We start from the raw sequence: 14,385 nt of genomic DNA, 5'->3' as shown, positions 1-14,385 counted from the left end.
AGGCATTTTTAGTGTCTCCTCGTCAGGGAAAAAAAGAGCGTGGGCCGCGGGAATTCGTACGTAAATCAATATGTATTAGAAGCACGTATATATGCACACACATACAGCCACTGGCCTGGCGACCTAAAAACCTCCCGCCTGGGCTAGCCGCGCTCAGCCAGGCAGGGAACGCGGGGCGGGCGGGGGCGTTGCCCTATGCAGATGAGGAAGGTGTGGTCAGCGCGCCTCGCCGGGCCCGGAAGCGCGGAGATGCCCGGTATAAAAAAACTAGTGAAGTCATTTTTCACGCACAACTGCTAAAGCTCCAGAGACAGGAGCGGCGGCGGCAGCAAGAGCCGCCACCTCCGGAACCACCGCAGCTGAGGCTGCCGCGGCGGGGGCGAAGGGCGGGACTGTCCAGCACTGGCTATTGGGGGCTGGGAAGGACTAAGTGGCTCGCTCTTGCCGCGAGCGCACTCGCAGCTCTTGGAAGTGTTTCGGCTTGGTGGTTCCTTGCTCGCAGCACTCCTAGAAGGGGCGGCCGTCTTCAGGTGACACAGACGGGACTCCCGCTTGCGTTTTCCAGATGCATCAGAGATACTTTTGGTGCGGGGCTGCTCTGCGAGGCGCGGCGCGCGCGGCTGGGGGCTGCGGGGGCCTCGGGAGGAAAGTCTGAGGAATCTCGGAGCCGAGCCAGGGGACGAACCGCGAAGGGGTTGCACTGGGGATAGGGACGCGATCCTTCTCTTATTGCCGTCACACGTCCTCACCAAGCTCCTTTCCTCTTTTTTCTTTTAGGACTGACCAGAGCCAAGTGGCATTCGGCGGGCGCTTCATGGCAGAAGGTGAAAGCTACTTTGCCATGGCCGAGGACGAGCTGGCCTGCGGCTCCTATATCCCCCTGGGCGGTGACTTTAGCGGAGGTGACTTTAGCAGCGCCGGCGACGTCGGCGGCGGCGGCGGTTTCGGCGAGCATTGCTTGGACTATTGCGAAAGCCCCACGGCGCATTGCAACGTGCTGAACTGGGAGCAAGTGCAGCGGCTGGACGGCATCCTGAGCGAGACCATCCCGATCCACGGACGCGGCAACTTCCCCACGCTCGAGCTGCAGCCGAGCCTGATCGTGAAGGTGGTGCGGCGGCGCCTGGCTGAGAAGCACATCGGCGTCCGCGACGTGCGCCTCAATGGCTCGGCCGCCAGCCATGTCCTGCACCAGGACAGCGGCCTGGGCTACAAGGACCTGGACCTCATCTTCTGCGCGGACCTGCGCGGGGAAGAGGAGTTTCAGACTGTGAAGGACGTCGTGCTCGACTGCCTGTTGGACTTCTTACCCGAAGGGGTGAACAAAGAGAAGATCACACCACTCACACTCAAGGTAAAGTTGCCCGACTGGGGCTTGGGTCCACTCCCCAGCTGGGGTTTGAAGGGCCAAGGGAAAGGAAAAGGAAAAGATGCTTCAAATCTGTGGGCACAATTATTTATTTTGCTTTTGATTTTTTTTTAATGAGTAAACTAAGGTGTGTGGACGGTGTTCAGTTTTTATTTTAATTGGTGCTTCAGCGCCACAACACTGTGCTTCCTCCCCGACCTTCCTCCTCTTCCTTTTCCTTATTTTTTAACTCTTGGCTTGCCTTGCTTGAGTCCTGTCCAGAGTAAATTCTAACTGGAAGGATGAAATGATGTCAGTCATTTTTATGAGTCATTTTATGCTCCAGTCTTTGGGAAAATAGCAAACTGAAACAGAACTAAGCCAATGAGTTTATTGTATTGGAAAATGTGAACAGATTTCCTAGATGCATTCATTCAGCTTGCTCCCTGTTTTTAGGATATACTTGGTGCTTCTCTGGGTTGTTTCCTGTGTTAAGATAAAGTGGGTCCCCCCTTATCACGTTGGTTCAAAGCACGTTTTATACATTTAGTTAAAATTATCTGAGGAATCAGCCTCCCAGGATGTCCTAATAATATAATTCATTTTGATTGCAACTGCCGAGCACCCCTGGAGGGACAGACACGATAGTGATCACATCTGTTGTCTCAAGGGGATAACTGGGTAACTAGAGACAAGAGTGAGAGGAAGACCAACTTTTCTCTAAATGCTCTTCTTTCTTTTCAATATTGTGTAGGTATTGTGTGAATATTGTATGAATATTGTATTTATAAGACCTTTTTCAAAAAATAACATTTTGAAAGTCAGACATGACAACAGAACCTCTTAGTACTGTGCAACATCTGCCAAAAGCCTCAAACTATTACTTGTAGTCCCTTTCCCAGACGGTAAAACCACTTGTTTTCAGAAACTGTTTAAGACCATAGCTAGTGTTTGGCTGAAACTTAACTAAAGGGAAGGAGCAAAATAAATCTCATCTGTGAAGAGAATGTGTTTGTTTATTATTTTTTTCTAGGTATGCTCATCTTCTTGTTTTATCTTTTGAATTGTAGGAAGCTTATGTGCAGAAAATGGTTAAAGTGTGCAATGACTCTGACCGATGGAGTCTTATATCCCTGTCAAACAACAGTGGCAAAAATGTGGAACTGAAATTTGTGGATTCCCTTCGGAGGCAGTTTGAATTTAGTGTAGATTCTTTTCAAATCAAATTAGACTCTCTTCTCCTCTTTTACGAATGTTCAGAGAACCCAATGACTGAAACATTTCACCCCACAATAATCGGTGAGAGCGTCTATGGCGATTTCCATGAAGCTTTTGATCACCTTTGTAACAAGATCATTGCCACCAGGAACCCAGAGGAAATCAGAGGGGGAGGCCTGCTTAAGTACTGCAACCTTTTAGTGAGGGGTTTTAGGCCTGCCTCTGATGAGATCAAGACCCTTCAGAGGTATATGTGTTCCAGGTTTTTCATTGACTTCTCAGACATTGGAGAGCAGCAGAGGAAACTCGAGTCCTATTTGCAGAACCACTTCGTGGGATTGGAAGACCGCAAGTATGACTATCTTATGACCCTTCATGGAGTGGTGAATGAGAGTACAGTGTGCCTGATGGGACATGAAAGAAGACAGACTTTAAACCTTATCACAATGCTGGCTATCCGGGTGCTAGCTGACCAAAATGTCATCCCAAATGTGGCTAATGTCACTTGCTATTACCAGCCAGCCCCCTATGTAGCAGATGCCAATTTTAGCAATTATTACATTGCACAGGTTCAGCCAGTATTCACATGCCAGCAACAGACATACTCTACTTGGCTACCCTGCAATTAAAAATCATTTAAAAATGTCCTGTGGGGAAGCCATTTCAGACAAAATAGGAAAAAATAAAAAAAGAAGAAGAAAAAAAGGTTGAGTGACCCAGCCCTGATTAGGGATGTGTTTTGTGCAATGATGATCTGCTCCTGGTTTTAAGCTTGGCAAAGCTTGTGGATCCTTTCATAGGTATGGGAGCATGATCTCAAAATGATCCCCACCCACCATCAACCCACCCACCTGATCCTCCTACCCAATTGGATTCTATCCTGAAACAAAAGAGACCTGTTACTGAAAGCAACCAGGTTCTCCTAAAATAATGAGGGAAAAAATGCTTGATGACAATATGGGTTTGCTGTACCTTGCTCCCATAGCTTTGCCATAGGGAAAAAAATGTGGAGTTTCTTATAAGATGCAATTCACAAAAGGGAAAATACAGAGGAAAAAAAGATCTCACTTCAACTTAATTATCAAATCAGGAGTTCAGATAGTAATAATACAGGAATGAGGGGAACTCCAACTTTGGGATTATTACCTGAAGCTTGTAGCGAGTGCTTTCTGTGGAACTATCTTATTGCATTAACAGAAATGGCTTACTCCGAATGAACAGTAGTAGGCGGGTGCAGTTTTCATAACAAACAGCAGAACTTATGATGATACAATCCATTATTTCCAGCTGCATGCATAGCTTGCATTTTAAAATGTGAAAATGCAAGCAAAAACAGCTGTAGCAAAGAAAGTATTCTCAAGGACCAAAGATTTAACAGATAAAAATACCCAAGTAGAAGAGAGATAGTAGAATATATAAAGAGTTACTATATTTGTTACACACCAATATACATCAAAGTGCCTGTTGCCTCTGAAAATTTGAAATGGAAAATTTTTATGGTTTAATGATTATTTTATTTTATCAGGGACTAAAGAAGAAAAACAACACATAAGCTTGTGAATGGTGGAGGAAATGCCCTATTTTTTCTTGGCAAATACTTGTATAGAGTTAACATTGTTGGTGTGATACTATAGATTCATGTGTATGTGTATGTATATTATGTGTGTATATATACATATTTGTGATATGAATATATTCACACAACACTGACTATGGTCTAGAATAATGTAGCAAATAGGACATGTTTAAATACTGTGTGTTTTTATGTTTTCAACAGGATGACATGAGACGTGGGCATATTGCAGTGATGAATTAAAACCCACATCTAAAATGTTAAAGCAAATGAAGGAGGAAACAAGTAATATATTTGATAGGAAGAAAAGAGATTATACATTTTTAGTGAGTGTTTTTTTTTTCCTTGTTTTGTGAGCCATAGAATTCCACAAATGGGAGAATATTTGTTTGGCAGAGCCCTCTTTTTTTAAATATATATATATTGAAATACCATTTTGACAGTTTGAACCCTTTTATTTTTTTTGTAATACTTGCATGTTTCCATGATGTATAATCCAGTGGATCATGGATCCATGATAGTCTATTTAAATTCCTAACTGCTAAAAAGAATTTCTGGTGATCTGAACACTACTTATTAATATTTAAATGAATTTTTTAATGAATGCATTCTGCATTTCAGGACCACTAGAATTTAGTAAATGTGAAATGACCCTTTTTAAAGAGTATTTGCACAATTGCTTAAAATTTATATGAGATATATATTATATATAAAATTTTATGAATTTATGCCAATATGAAACATCTTTGATCTGGTTGTCACACTGCATTTAAATATTTAGTACTGTACTTTAAATTCAGTCACTTGTCATGGAATCAAATCCAACTTTATTTTCTCTTTCCCAAGAAACCAGTCATAGTTTTGTGAAATGAACTGGCATTACTGTTTCAGTTCAATCACACCTAATCCTAATGCCATTCCTTCTCCCAGCCCTAAATTCCTTTGGACACTGTTCTCTGAAAACGAGTTTATAAAAAACAAAACTAACACATAAAAACCTTCTCTCTGTATTGTGAAACAGCCACATAATCCGTGTCAACTCTAATGGATGACTGCTTACTATGATAATTTCTATGAAGAACCAACCAGATTTTTGTGATCAGTTAAAGATGGTTTGAGGAGAAGAATAACGTCATCTTATATGACATTGTAATTTGTTTATTTGTTACCTGGGCATCACTCAGATGCTCAATGCCAAAATAATCTACCCAAACCACCTTTTGCACATCCTTCTTGAAGCCTTAACAGGAACTTGATGGGTTTGCTGTAGCAGCTTCCCTGTGAATTCTGTCCAAGCTGTAACAGCTACTGCACTGCCACTCACTGTTTCCTAGGGAACTCTTTCTTTTCCCATGTTGCCTCAGTCTCCCTCTCTCCAGTCCTGGGTTTGTAAAATTAATTGTGAAGTCCTAGGAAATATTATTCCATTTGTAGACTAAGCCTGATACTTAATTGTCAGAAACCAGAGCTCTTCCTGCCTACCTGTTTGGAAGTTTTCTGAAAGAAAACTAGGAACATTCAGAAACATCAGAGCAGCTGGTAATCTGCCTTTTCCCTTCTCATCCTAGACAAATGAGTTGTCCACTATTTTGAAAAGAATCTGGAAATCCCTGACTCTTCCATAGCAACAACCTGCTGTTAAATTATGACAGATTTTTGTTTGGAGGGGTCTTATTTGAAAATATACTTTTCATTTATTTTCTCAAATATTTATGCCCTTGCTTACTCCAGGATTGGTAGCATAGTTGGAAGTGCCAGCACCTGGCATTCAGATAGAACAGGTTGCACTCAAGACAACCTTCAGCATTTACTTTAAACTTATATAATTTATTTCTCTTTTGTATGTACTATATAGTCTTGTGCATATGTAGTTCAACGAACAGTGGAATTTATGTCTCTCTTTGTGGATGTGTGGCCTAAAAAATTGAATGTCTGCTGAAAAAGATCCATCCATATAGGTCAGAGAAAAGAACAGCTCTCAACTCCAGATTAGTGCCTGTGATTTGCTTGCTTTTGTGTTTATCTGGCCTAGTGTGCTGTAAACTTAAACAGGAAGAAGTTTTATCTTCTGGAGGTTCTTCTCACCTGTCCATACTGGCATGTCAAAGAACACTTAACCTGTGAAAATGCCCTTTTAAAACGTTTACTTCATTTACAGTAAATAAGTTGCCTCAAGAAATTCTACCTACATTGAGAGGGACTTTTCCTTTCTAGAAATGGGGTCAAGTATCTGCTCACTTTGATATTAGGTGGACTATTTTAACATGGCTCCAAAAAAAAAAATGTAAGGGTGGAAGGATATATGTACACCAAGCCAAGGAGGAAATGCAAAGGAAACTGAACATATTGTTTTTGCCACCCCTTCTGTTTGCTTATTGTTGGTTGCTTTACTGTGCATAAAATTGTTTTCAATGCAATGCTTGTCAAATAAATATTGTGAACTATTCTGTAAATGAAATGTATTATGTTGAAAGCTATCAGCAGTCAAAAATATGCTTTTTTGTTGTTTGAAGACAAAGTGTGTTAGATGAAACCAAAAAGCCAAAAAAAGTAATTTCATATATAGCACCTAATTGAATATAATCTTTCTTTAAGGTTTCTTATAGCATAGCCTTTCAGTGCTAAGAAAGAATCTCTATGTCATATTTTGTTGTAATAATGGCTTGCTAACAAAGTACATGGTAAAAGCACAAAGTTGGAAGATGTCAAGGTAACTTGGCGAGACTTGCTGCAAAGCCTTGCAGAATGAAAGAGGCTCTGCCCGCTGGCTGTCTCTCTCTCCAGCCTCTCTCCAACCATTGCCTGCTCTGAGATGTCCTATTGCAGCAAGCTGCACCTTGGGTCACTCTTTTGGAATATTTTGACTTTAGACTGTGTCACAGGCAGAAAAGGAGTTGATGGAGAATGGACTCTTAAAAACTGACATGTCTGAATCAGTGCTAGAGGAAACAGATTGTGAATTTTGTTTACAGCATCCAATATTTGGATTTTTTTTTTTTGTAAATAAAAAGAAGTTATTTTTTTCTATTCATTTGTGTCTGCTGTCTTTGGTGTCTGTGCTGGCTAAAGATTGTGTCCTCTGAAATGCAACCTGTATCCATGAGAAAAGACAGGATAGTATTTGGAGTAGAACAGCCTTCAGCAACTTTCCGATTGGAGTACAATAAATTAAAATGTTCAGCTTTCAGCTAGCTCTTCTCTATCTGACTCAGTTATCCCCAGAGGAATCTGACTAATGGGTTCTAAAATTTTTTATCTGGGTATTAACTTAGTGTTAAGCCACTCAGATATCAGAGCTATTTTCCAATATTAGTAGAGACTCATGTATTTGGACTGCGGAGCTCCAGTATCCCTGAGTGATCCTTGGTTTTCATGAATAGTCCAAGTGCTGTGATTTAGTTATCAATGGTTATATATGTGCATATATTATGTATTTGGGGCTCTATGGTGTTATTGAGTAAAGTGGAAGGAAGAGCAATCATAGGATCTAATAGATAATACTTTGTGTGTGTGTGTATATGTTCAGGATGCAAAGAAATCGCCCTTTTGACTAGCATTTAATTTAACCTCACTTGTTCAGATCACCAGGGGCAACCATTTATTAATTAAATTTTTTCTTTGTGTAATTTTGGAGACTTTCTCAATACTAGTAACATGAGAATTTGGTAAGTCTAGGCTTGTGGTTTTTAAGATCATTTAAAATCCTGATGTTGGATAGAATCCATGCTTGACACTACATTTATGAAAGAGCCACTCCTGGCATTTAAGGCCAGCTTCCCTCACATATACATCATAAAAATACAAGGTGGTTATTTGGTTTCATAGTGGTGTGTATCATACTCTTCTTCCTTTGTTGCAACCTCTTTATCCTTCTACAAAAAGTCCCTCATATGTTTGTGGTCATAATTCTTTTTAAAAAAGGTTTGAATAAGGACAATATGTGTTAGGGTCCTCCTAGACTTAGATACACCCTCCTATTTCTAGTTGAATTACCAGACTGCATTAGCTAAGCCCAGAGAGAAGTAACCCACCCTTTCTTTTTTCAGGTATCTTCTTCCCTAAATATTCAGTTTTTTTAATGTAAAGTATAACAAGAACTGTTTAAATCATCAAATATTTCAGAAGTTAAACTGTAATTTCCTTCTTAGAACCAGGTTTGAAATAAACAACATGAACGTTCCTCAGTTCAATAGCAAATAATTTTTAAATGACAGTGCCCAGCAAGGCCCACACCTTGATTTCTAAGGCTACACTCCAGAAAATGGAACTGAGTCTCCTTGGACAAATGGGTAAATCTAGGGTGGGGTAGGGACTATACCAGAGGAATCTGGAGCATCTTATAGTTCCAGAAAGTAAATATGTCCTTAAAAAAACCCCAAAACATCACAGTGATGAGAAGCATATGAAAAGGACAGGCATCAACTGAAAGAGCTCGAGTAGCCAAAACTTGAATAATTTGAGCAACAAAATAAGTAGAATCGGATTATAACCCAAAGTATAATATTCATGAGATAGAAGTAGATGATTGCATAAATAAATAAATTAGGGCAAAGAGATGAATATCCTGTGCAGAATTCCAAATCTATATAGATGCTGCCCCCTGCAGAAGGTGGAGCTTAACTCTCTACCTCTAAAGTGTGGGCTATGCATAGTGACTTCCTTCCAAAGAGTATTTACAGTATTGAAAAGGGTGAAAAAGAATAACCATACCATTGGAGAAACCTGACAAACTATAGAAGATCAGGATCGATACAGTGATAAATCATGAAAATAGCAGGTATCATTGTTATGATGTGATAAAAATGATACTTCACCTCTGTGGTCGTCTCTCCCCTAAACTGCAACCTCTGTCTAATTATGAGGAAAGCATCAGACAAATCTAAATTGAGAGAATGCTACAAAATACTGGATGAGTACTCCTTAAATCTTCAAAAACAGGAAAACCTGAAAACTGCCACAGCCAAGAAGAGCCTAAGGAGACATGACAGTTAAATGTAATGCGGTATCCTGGATGGGATCCTGAAACAGAAAAGGACATCAAGTAAAACCTGTAGAAATCTGAATAAAGTATTGTTGAAATGATATCTCTATATTTGTGCATTAGTTATGACAAATGCACCATAACAATGTAGGACATTAACAATGGGGAAAGTGGATATGGAATATATGGGGACTCTGCACTATCCTCACGATTTTTTTTTTTTTGAAAATCTAAAAGTATTTTCAAATAAAAAGATTATTTAAAAAATGAAAACTGAGTCTGTGTTCCCTTCCTTGCTATTTCTAGGGAAGTGGCTCTTCTTATAAAAATAATAGCAGATAGTTAATTTTAATTTTTTTTTAAATTTTTATTTATTTATTTTAGGTAGAGGGGAAGGGAGGGAGAGAGGGAGATAAATATCAATGTGTGATTGCCTCTTGTGCGCCCCCTACTGGGGACCTGGCCCACAACCCAGACATGTGCCCTAACTGGGAATCAAACCAGCAGCCCTTTGGTTTACAGGCTGGCACTCAATCCACTGAGCCACACCAGCCAGGGCTAATTTTACTTTTTAATGTCTTCTGCACTTAAAGTGTTAGGAGAGCAGATGAAAGACTGAAAATAAAAGGATGTGTTTTACTCCAAAGTTTTGGAGAAGCTTTACCTACAAGTTTTAAGAAAAAGTAAGGGGGTTGAAGAGAACTGAGTTGTAGGCAGTGTTTGCTTATAAAATAGTAGGCAGAATTCATATTACCTTAGAGTTTTTTGGAAGGGGAATACTAAATATAACTATAAATCATTGTGTAGATATTTATAAACATGGAGTACTAAAATGATCAAGGGGCTAAACTTCTGTAGCCCAAATATTCAGGTAACCCTGGAAAGTTGTTTAGGAATTATTTGCAAGGGAGCAAATGCTAGGGGAGACTAATATACAATGGAGTACTGACAATTATTACTTATTGTAAATAGCCACTTTCATAATTTACCTGCTTACTCAAGTATCTTGTTCATCATATCAGGTTTTTTTAAAGTGAAGGGACATCTGTTTTTGTATTTACTTCCTCAACTCAATCACTGGAATTAGAAATAGTTCAAAATGCAGTTTTGAAAACTAAATGCTCTTTGTGATTTTTAAAAGCAATAATTCCAGCTTAACAGTTTATGAAGTTAGGGCAAGGCTGTGCTTTCTTGCTTAGGGACCCAGGGTACCCTGAACTGCAAGAATTTATGCATATGGGACTAAGTTATTTCTAAACTCCATAATGGAAAGTTCCCTTCAGGATCCCCTTCAGAAAGTATTAATTTTCCAGCACAGTGTGTACTTATCAGTAATGCCAAGATTTTGTGGCATCATCTGGCCATGTCATTAGAAAACAGTTGAAACCCTACTCTTTTATTTATTTATTTTTTTTTAGCAAAATTCAACCTAATGAACTACACTAGTAGGCACTATGGATAATACCATTCTGTTCCTTAATCCTAAATTGCATGTGCTCTGGAGCTTCTCAGTATCTCTTCAAATAAGGTAAAGATCATGGTTCATATGTTCTTCATTTTAATAGGCAATAATTAAAAACTACTAAAAATCTTCATTTTAGGGTCTAATTATCAGGAAAAAAGAGAAATTCAATCAGTTTGAATACCTAATGACTGAATTAGTTGCCAGGTTTCATAAATAAAAATATAGGATACCCAGTTAAATTTGAAATTCAGATAAGCAATGATTTTTTTTTAATTTTATTTTAATTTATTTTTTCAAATACATTTGTCTCTGCCTACCCCTCACCACTTTCCCTTGCCCCCTCCATCCTTCCCTCCCTCAGCTCTTCCCCTTTGGTTTTGTCCATGAGTCCTTGCTATATGTTCCTTGACTTTCCCCTTCCCTTCCTTTTCCCTGCCCCCCTCCCTCCTTCCCTCTTGTCTCTGTTGATTTCTTTTCCTTTCAGTGTTGCTGGTCTTATTTTCCTTGCATCTTTGTATTGTTGGTTAGGTTCCGCTTATAGGTGAGATCATATGATTTTCTTTTTAAGTATAAGTATGTCCCATGTAATATTTTGGACATACTTACATTAAAACTTATCTGTGTTTATCAGAAATTCAAGTTTGACTGGGAGTCCTATATTTTATTAGGCAGCCCTGTAATCTATATAAAATTACAAAATATGGCTGAAAAAGTTTCCTACTACAGTTTGAATCAAGAACTATTTATAACTTGTTAATATCTAACTTCAGCTACTACAAAACGCTGCATTCACACGGAGTACCCGTACAGCAAATCCTATGGGACATGGGTCATTCATTGAATATTTGCCGAGTAGCTTTTATGTGTCTATCTTTGTGCTAACTCAGGACCAAAAGAAATGAAAGTCCTGGTCCATTGCCTTTAGAGGGTTCCATCTGCAAGTAGAACTTACTTGCTGAAAATTAATTTTTCAGCTACCCTGGGGTTAATTACTCATGAGGCTTAGCTCTGCATGGGGCCCCATAAAGAGCCCTGTGGACTAATGGACAGTCTGGATAAGGGTAATAATCCTTGAAATGTGCCTTCTTGGGAGCTTTCAGAGACAGAAATCCCCACAGGTAGCCCTGTACAGACAGGCACTGGCCATTTGCTTGTTTTGCAGCAAAGGATAGGGGTAGAGGTATTGCATTTTCTGTTGAGAGAAATGAAAATTCTCCCTGAGCTTAAGGCCACTTGTGTTTTGTTTTGTTTTTTTTTCAAAACCACTGCAAAAATCTTTAGGACTTAACTAGAATGCACCTTGAAATTTTATTGCCCTATAATCCTGTTTGCTACAGCACATTAAAATTTCCTTGAATGTTTCTTATGTAACCACTTCTGGTTAAATATCATCTTAAAATTATTACAGTTTAGTCTTTGCTGCTTTTTCCAGAGCTGGATAAGTGCCTTTCTCAGATACCTAAAATGCACCAAATGCACTGTGCATTTAATGCACTCCAAACCTTATCCCCTCCCAAATTGTGGAACAGAAAGTTTCTTTCTCAGGTGTTTCAAATGCATCAAATGTACCGTAGACTTTACCCCTCCTTATTTGTATAAAACCAATTGTGTCAGCCTGGGTATTTATTTAGTTAGAGTAGAGATCTTACTTAAAGAAAATTTATAACTGTCCTGATTATGCACTCCTCTGGACTATATGGGTGAAATCCACAGCTTTCACCATCATCAAAACATTTAATAAATACTTTCTCATGCCCTTGGTTTGATACTCTGTGAATATCTACAAATATTTATTCAAAACTGGCTTCTTTTTCGCTAGCAGATTTAATTGAAAAATGACATGGATATAAACAAACAAATAAAGCACAAAGTGTCAGTGAAATTAAGAAATTTGCCACAATTAAGAGCATCTCCTGGTTTTTCTATTTCCTTGGACAGCAATTACTCCAAGTTTTTGCATATCTTGTTCTCTCACTTCATTATCATTATTATTGTTTGTCGTCTAAAGGTAATTTTCTCAGAGAGATCTTCTGTGACCCTTCTGCTAAAAATAGTTTCCCTCCAACATTTTCACCAAGTTACCGCATGAAACTTTATCCAGATTTAGATAAACATTACCATTACTCTTGTTGCTACCTGAAAGTAGAGAGTATTATACTAAATGAAATAATCCAGGAGGTGAAAGACAAATACCATATGACCTCACCTATAAGTGTAACCTAATGAACAAAACAAACAAGCAAGCAAAATAGAACCAGAGACATGGAAATAAAGAACAATCTGACAGTGACCATAGCGGAGCAGGGAGGGGGTAAGAGAGGAAAGGAGGGGAAGGGTCAAGAAACATGTGTAAAGGACCCATGGACAAGGACAATGGAGTGGGGGAAGTTTGAATGTGGGAGAGGGTGGGTAGGGCAGGGGAGAGCAATGGGGGGGGGGAAATGGGGACAACTGTAATTGAACAACAAAAATTTTTTAAAAAGAAGATATAAAAAAAGTGAAGAGTGATCAGGAACACTTAAAAATAAGTGAAAGATCTCAGAGGTTGCCTGCTCATTGAAGGAGCACAGAAGAGAGCCCAGATGGGTTCCAGTCTTGAAACAATTTAGGAGCACTAAACAGCAGCAGAGAGATGGCCTCAGTTGGGGATGTTTATAGGGCAGAAGCATTCAAACCTCTTTTTGGTTTCTGAGCTTGAACAGCTAGCTGAGGACAGTGGGACAGCTTGCAACAACATTTTCATGGCATGATGCTCAGGGACTAGTGTATTAGGAAGCAAAGCTAGCGCCCCACAGGTCTGTTCTCTTTGTTCCAAACCAAACCTGGCAGCCTTGTAAAGCGAGGAGTACAGTGGGCCCTGGGCAGTGACTACACTCCTTTTTTCATCACCTGCTAAATCTCTTAGAACTAGGCAATCCCTGAGAGAAGTTTTCAGGATGATGTGCACAAAGATCGAGGTCTGTCTCATATTTTAAGTAAAGGCAGGGAGTCATCAGGTGGGAAATGTGCTTTGCTATTTGAAGAAGGCAAATGGATAATGGGTGGTCTGTTCGTCGGCCCTTCCTCAAATGAGGCAATCAGTGTTTTCATTGACATCCTTAGCTGGTCAAACCTCACAGAACCAACAGCCTTACTCTGGGGCATTATATCTGTTGTGACCATTTGTTGTTGATTTTATAGTAGTGTCCCATTTTCAGAATTCTGTCCTGACTCTTTTGTCAGATTCTGTGCCTGCCATGTTGTTACATAGTGTCCCAATAAGGTTTCTGTTTTTAGGTGCTGTTTTGTAATTGCTTAGTTAGATAGTTGGTGTGATAAGGATCCTGGACTTCAAAATATTATTTAAAAATTAGTTTCAAGCTTTTTATTGCCACTTGTTTACATTAAAACTAACTTGAATTATCTGGATCTTGTCCTTAGTCCCAACCCACTTAGCCCGTGGTGATTTTCAGAAGAAGGGAGGTTGTGAGGGAGTTTGCGCAAGAAAAGTGAAACAGTAAGATATATTTCATAAAAAATACTGAGAATTTCATATAAAGTTCCCAATATAAAGAAAGTAAGTTTGGTGCTTCTGAATCAACTCAAAGTTTTAAGAGTCATTTGAGTATATCTACAAAAGAGGAGCATCTAAAGAGATACCATTTCCTCATTTCCAGAAAAAAATACTGACTGTTAATACTATTTTTACCAAAAGTATATGCGTACCAGGATTTTTACCCCATTAGAAGTTTTTTGTTGTTGTTTTATTTTGTTTTTCTCCTGCATCGTGTGATCTTCAGAGGCTACCTGGAGGCAGGGAC

At 39.3% G+C, this 14,385-nt stretch overlaps 1 protein-coding gene across 2 annotated transcripts; it reads left to right on the top strand.

Annotated features, from left to right (window-relative positions):
• Positions 1–419: 419 nt before the first annotated feature.
• TENT5A (terminal nucleotidyltransferase 5A) lies at positions 420–7,107 on the top strand. 2 transcript variants are annotated; one of them, XM_054569655.1, is made up of 3 exons: positions 420–530; positions 778–1,354; positions 2,419–7,107. In XM_054569655.1, exons 2-3 carry the CDS (start codon positions 815–817, stop codon positions 3,193–3,195), a joined length of 1,317 nt encoding a protein of 438 aa, XP_054425630.1. In that variant the 5' UTR covers positions 420–530; positions 778–814; the 3' UTR covers positions 3,196–7,107. The 2 variants fall into 2 exon arrangements, with proteins under 2 accessions (XP_054425630.1, XP_054425629.1); XM_054569654.1 differs by having other exon boundaries at positions 420–585.
• The last annotated feature ends 7,278 nt before the right edge of the window (positions 7,108–14,385 follow it).

This window comes from Pteronotus mesoamericanus, unplaced genomic scaffold (genome assembly GCF_021234165.1).
Source record: "Pteronotus mesoamericanus isolate MK-2021 breed Mesoamerican mustached bat unplaced genomic scaffold, CSHL_Meso_final contig_20, whole genome shotgun sequence".
Lineage (NCBI taxonomy): Eukaryota > Metazoa > Chordata > Mammalia > Chiroptera > Mormoopidae > Pteronotus > Pteronotus mesoamericanus.
Note: the sequence above shows the minus strand (reverse complement) of the source record. Positions and strands in the feature narration are given on the sequence as shown.